General features: G+C 40.4%; 1 protein-coding gene across 3 annotated transcripts; it reads left to right on the top strand.

The window, feature by feature from the left end:
• Positions 1-1,314: 1,314 nt before the first annotated feature.
• Positions 1,315-3,602, top strand: LOC134213781 (cyclin-dependent kinase 11B-like). Of its 3 annotated transcripts, none has more exons than XM_062693108.1 (4): positions 1,315-1,599; positions 1,786-2,372; positions 3,107-3,253; positions 3,349-3,602. In XM_062693108.1, exons 1-3 carry the CDS (start codon positions 1,477-1,479, stop codon positions 3,237-3,239), a joined length of 843 nt encoding a protein of 280 aa, XP_062549092.1. In that variant the 5' UTR covers positions 1,315-1,476; the 3' UTR covers positions 3,240-3,253; positions 3,349-3,602. The 3 variants fall into 3 exon arrangements, with proteins under 3 accessions (XP_062549092.1, XP_062549091.1, XP_062549090.1); XM_062693107.1 differs by having other exon boundaries at positions 3,325-3,602; XM_062693106.1 differs by lacking the exon at positions 3,349-3,602 and having other exon boundaries at positions 3,107-3,297.
• Positions 3,603-6,230: the final 2,628 nt, after the last annotated feature.

Below are 6,230 nucleotides of genomic sequence, written 5' to 3'. Positions count from 1 at the left end.
ACAGAAGTATAGAGGCGGAATCCCATCCTGTCTGGTGATGATTTGTTTTGTTCCCCGACGACCATAATTTAACAAAACAAATTGAAACACCGTTAGCTGCAATACCAAATAATTTAATTCCCTTTAATAACGCAAAAAAACTAAATTGAGCGAAAATAAAACTTACATTCAATCCACACGAAACCTCGTACAGCACGTTCAGCTTCTCTGCTTTTCCTCTCGATTTGGTTGACACAAAAAAATTAAGTAGATTTTCACCCATTAATGGGTAAAATCTTTTAACTCCCAAATGAGGTAAAAGTACACATTATCAAAAATTTCAAAGTACCCATTATTTTGACAGCTCCATATATCATGAAAAAATGGGTCTTTTCAACTCTTTAATGGGTATTGTCGAGTTTACAGTGTATATTAATTCCATAAAATTATTTTTGAAACGCGTTTCGCCAAAATGTTGAACGCAATGGAAATATTAAAGCCCGAAATCATAATATCAATCATAACTACCACACAAACCTTCCGTTTAGCTTGTTAATAATCAGTAATAAACCTGTGTTTTGTTCCCGGTATAAAAATCCTTATAAAAATGAATTAACTATTTCGTGAATTGGATACACTTTTATTGTGCTCAGAAGGGTCCACCTGGGGCTTAGGTGAAACAGTCAAGTAAACAGTTGAAACTCGATGGTCAACTGTGATGAAAAGAAGAACAAGTGTCAAAACAAGAGAAAAGAAGCAGCGTCTTTGCAGGTCTCGTCTCAGGTTATGTTCAGCCTTTCTGGCAACACTTAACGCTTCTCGCGTTCTATATTTCTGTTCTGTATGAATAAATAATTACTTTGTGTTTGACTGCTAAAGAGTACACACGTTTGTTTTATTGTCTTCTCTCAAGTCCTCGGAAAGTTGATCGTCTCGTGTTCGTTTTGTATTGCGCCGGTCTTCAAATATACGCACTATTGAGAACATCGCAGAAAAAATTTTCCCAAATTTGGGTAGTTTTCCCTTTCTTTCCCATGATTGCTATCAAAACTAAAGCAAGATGCAAACACCTCACCGAGGTTGCTCAGCCTTATAACCCAAATTTGAGTAAATTCAATATTCTCTATTTTGGGTTGATCAAGGTCCGCTTTGGATAAATTAAACTCAGCTTTGGGTAAATTGTTAACATGGGATTAAAGGCAAACTACCTAGTGCCAGAAGAGTCATTTTACTCAAATTTGGGTTATTGGCCCAAATCGCCCAAATCACGGTTTTGAGTGCAAACAACCCACTTTTGGGTAGTTTTGGTTTTCAGTGTACTGATAGTGGAGGATTTGATTCAGTGTGGAACTGGAAGTGACCGTTTTGTAAACAATACTTTCTCCACTTTCTCCGCATTTTAGTGGCAAATTAAAAGATTTTCTGGATATCTTAAAAAAAAAAGTTTTGCGGTTATTCAATCGAAACTGGTGGGCAGCCACATAACAAGTGCTGGTGATGGAATCAATTTGCCGTGCCTGTCGGAAACCCCTCAATGCCGAATCCTTCGGACTGGCCAACAACTCCGATCGCTTTGGCCGCCCGGTTTGGGAGATGATGTACGATTGCACCCAAATTGAGGTTTGTAATAGAACAATAAGTAATAATGAATAGATAAATATTTCAACATTGATTACCTAGATACAGAAAGAGGATGTTCACATAAATACACGATAGGATACGTGTCCAATAAAATAAACAAATTACAAATTATGAATAAAAATTCAAATTCTCTCACAAATGCTGTACAATTAATTTATTTTATAGGTTACTACCGAGGACAATTTTCCTAGCAGTTTATGTTTGAGATGCTTGAGGCTACTGGAAACATCTTACGAATTCCTTATGATGTGCAGGGAATCCATGGAATTCTTTTTAGCCACAATGAAGTCGGACAGTTCCAATATCCCTGTGGATATTCAAGCTGTTGCCAGCACTACGGCAGATAATAAGGATCCACCTTCAAGCTCTGAGTCGGACAAGCCGACAAACACAAATAGTCAATATTTTACGACGCTCAAACATGAAATCAAAGAGGAACCAGCCGAAGAGCAATCGGAATCTGAGAATTATAGCACAGATGACGATTCGTTGCTAACTCCGCTGAAAACCGAGCGAGAAGCCCCAGCCCAGAAAAAAAGTCGGATCGAGAGATACCAAAAAATGAAGGAAAAACGCGCGCGTACAAGCGAGAGATATCAAGAAATGAAGGAAAAAAATCGTGCGCGGACGAGCGCTTGGCGTGCCAGTCGGACACCGGAACAAATTATGGCTGAACGGGAGAAAAATAGACTTAGAACCGCACAGAGGCGTGAAGCCAAACGAAATAGTGCCCAAGGCTTGGAACGAGAAAGGTATGTATGGGGAATTACGTGCTAGCTAGATCTATAAGTTTAATTGAAAATAAATTTCGTTCAGCCGAAGTGGGACCATATATATTATATAGGGACCATTCCTACAACACGTCAAATGCTTTGCCCTTTTAATGTACACGAAAATTTATCAATTCCTTTTCTATGCGCGTATTATTTTGCGATATCCTCAATTTGTTAGTTAAAAAACATTCACTTCCTGGAATGTATGTTCCGTTTAGTGTCAACTGGTGGATATCTATTCTGGGCACTAATTTTGTTTAAAATTTTGTGCCACGTTTGCCTTCAGTGGCCAAGGAACTACCACATTATAAAACAATGAACCCTCGAACGCAACGAACGGCAACAATAACAATAAGATTTAATTTTTAACAGTTTTAATAAATTTGAATATTCATTCTCCCCTTCATATTGTTATTTAATTATGTATCTTTAATTTAGTGGCTGTATAAAACTTTTCTTATCCGCCAATTTAAAAAGTCGGCATTGAAACGAACTGTATTACTAAATTTAATTGTTCGGTAGAGATTGAGCATACATATTCAGTTTGAAGCTGTGTAAACCAGTTAAAATATCGTTTACATTTGCAATCAATGTTAGTTGGGTGTCTGCCAAAGCCTGCCCTCAGGGCCGCATTGGAGGGGGGGGGGGTGTAAACAACTAAATTCACTTAATTTTTGCTCGTACGTATTTAACGTAGTTATTTTTTGAACTAGGTTGGAAAATCGATTGAGGACGGCCATGTGGCGAGCTAAGCGAACACCTGAAGAACTACAGGCTGATCGAGAAAAGGATAGAGAAAGAAGAGCCATGAGTCGTAAAATCTGGAAGGAAGAGAGTAGTTCGTGATTTTCGTTAAAGATGTTTGTATAGATGAAATTAGTTGTAGTTGATACAACAAAAGCAATTGGTGATATTTGAATAATGCCGAAAGGTCCCTTATTTTATTTATCTTAAGGTTGATACGCTCTCTTCGAGTAGCAACAGGAGCAGTGTATCGTGATATCAGACTATCAGATTGATAAAGACGTTCCCTAACTTGTCTGCCAATGACAGCTTGCAGACATCTTTCCTTGTACTCGTGTACTTTCATCAGGGTATGCAATTGAACGCATCAAGTCTGATTTAAACGCAAAAATGTTTTGACAAGTATATTCTGATTTCAAGTTTGACAATAAAGACGAGACCCGCGTGAAGCAGATACCAGCAAAACTGCTATCCACCGAAAGGTGATGCATATGGAGTAGGTATGGTGACGGTGAAGACATTGGAGCCTATGTTAATAAGATAGAACATCTGGTCGACGAACTCGCATTCATTGTCCAGAGCTCGACAAGGATTTGTAGATGAATATTGTGCTCAGCAGTTTGCCGGATCCGTTTACTGCTTTGATCACAGCATTGGAAAGTCGTCCACATACATAACTGACGATGGAAGTCGTACGAGGTAAGCTTGCAGTTCCGCCGCTGTTGTAAACGATACGCGTGCTGTTTTCGAATGTGTTGTACTTTTTACAACGATGCGAGTCCCGGAAGTTTAGGGACGACGGTATGTTTCACTTAATTTTAAGATAAAAAAACAGCTAATAAAGAAATAAGGAAAAACAGTTTTGAACTCTGAACACAGTTCAGTGTACACTGGGTATGGCAAAAACGATCATGGTAACGAAGGTTCCCTAGATTTGAAACTATGCAAAAACATTCGAGCATGCTTGATTTCTATCCAGTAGATGCCCAGCCCATGTTCCATTACTAGACGAAAAATGTGTAGCATGCCGTCGCTTGAGCTTGTTTTCCTAGGATAACAGTTGCTATGTTAGGTCAGTGCTCTTGAACAGTGTGCTGTGTTTAGAACGTTTTGAACACTAACACGCGTTCTCGTGTTCAGAATGCATCTCTGGGGGTCATATGCCCCATCTACAAGAAAGGCGCCAAGCTGGAGTGTGAAAACTACCGTGCGATCTTTAATGCCGCCTACAAAGTGATATCCCAGATCAACTTCCGTCGTCTGTCACCAATAGTGAACGAGTTCGTGGGAAGTTATCAAGCCGGCTTCGTTGACGGCCGCTTAACAATGAACCAAATCTTTACTGTACGGCAAATCCTCTAAAAATATCAGGTCCCAACGCACCATCTGTTCATCGATTTCAAAGCGGCATACGATAGTATAGTCCGCGTAGAGCTATGGAAAATTATGGACGATAACAGCTTGCCTAACCAGACTGATCAAAGCAACGGTGGACGGTGTGTAAAACTGTGTGTAGATTTCGGGCGAACACTCCAGTTCGTTCGAATCGCGCCGAGGAATAAGACAAGGTGATGGACTTTCGCGCCTGTTGTTCAACATTGCGCTAGAAGGTATCATGCGGAGAGCCGAGTGTAACAGCCGGGGTACGATTTTCAATATTTAGATCCAGTCAATTTATTTGTTTTCCAGATGATATGGACATTGTCGGCCGAATATTTGCAAAGGCGACAGTACTATAATACACCCGCCTGAAACGTGAAGTTGTTGGACTGGTGGTGAATGCATCGCAGACAAAGTACATGCTTGTGGGCGAAACCGAGCGCGACAGGGGCCGCCTTGGAACCAGTGTTACGATAGACGATGCTACTTTCGACGATGATACTTTCAGATCCTTGCTAACGGCTGATAACAACGTTAGTCGTGAAATACGAAGGCGCATCATCTGTGGAATTCTGGCTTCTTACGGGCTCCAGAACAAACTGCTTTCAAAAAAGATTCACCGCCGCACCAAATGTGTCATGTACAAATCGGACATGAAACTTGGACAATGTTCGAGGAGGACTTGCAAGCCCTCGGAGTATTCGAGAGACGGGTGCTTAGGGCCATATTTGGCGATGTGCAAGAAGACGATGTGTGGCGGCGAAGGGTGAATCACGAGCTGTCCCAGCTTTACGGCGAATGTAGCTAAAGTCAGAAGGGTACTATGGGCACGACATGTTGCAAGTATGCCGGACAGCAATCCTGCGAAAATGGTGTTCGCTTCCGATCTGGCAGGTACAAGGAAGCGTGGAGCGCAGCGAGCAAGATAGACTGACCAGATGCAGAACGACTTGACGAGCGTGGGGCGCAATCGAGGATGAAAAGATGTGGCCTTGTAGTTTCCATACTTAAGCTCGATCATTTCGCAAAGTGAACGGCTGGTGTGCAGAAGTTTTTCGCGAGGTTCTTTAATTTGGAGATAATTTGTATCGCGGGCAGCAGGGACTATGCCCAACACGGTTACTGGCTAAAACCCATTAATGGGTACTATGGTACCCATTTTCCCCAAAACCGCCACTACTCATTTAATGAGTAAACCTGTTTTACCCATTAATGGGTAATCGATATTTATGTCAGAAGATGGGTACTATTTTACCCACCAAACAATAGCAGATTTACCGCAAAATGGGTAAATAAATACCCATTTTTCAGCAATGGATTTATTAGCTTTATTCACAGCTGCAGATTGTGTTTAAAAGGCATTTTTAAGTAAATAACGAACATCGCAAAATATGTTTATTCACAAAGCACAATTATGCAATATACACACTTAACTCATTTCACCGTATTCGGTAAATTTTACCGAAATCTCAACAGCAGAACTGTTCGGTAATTTATTTTACAGATTTTTTGTAATTTTTTCCATTGCTCAACTGTCAAAATCACCGAAAATCAGTTAAATTATTTACCGAACAGTTCTGCTGTTGAGATTTCGGTAAAATTTTACCGAATTCGGCGATTTATTTTAAGATATCTCATGATGAAACAAAGAAAATATTCATATCCCACCGCGTCATCTGCCATGGCCGTGCTTTGGATGCTGATAGTCACGAT

This window comes from Armigeres subalbatus, chromosome 2, assembly GCF_024139115.2.
Source record: "Armigeres subalbatus isolate Guangzhou_Male chromosome 2, GZ_Asu_2, whole genome shotgun sequence".
Lineage (NCBI taxonomy): Eukaryota > Metazoa > Arthropoda > Insecta > Diptera > Culicidae > Armigeres > Armigeres subalbatus.
Note: the sequence above shows the minus strand (reverse complement) of the source record. Positions and strands in the feature narration are given on the sequence as shown.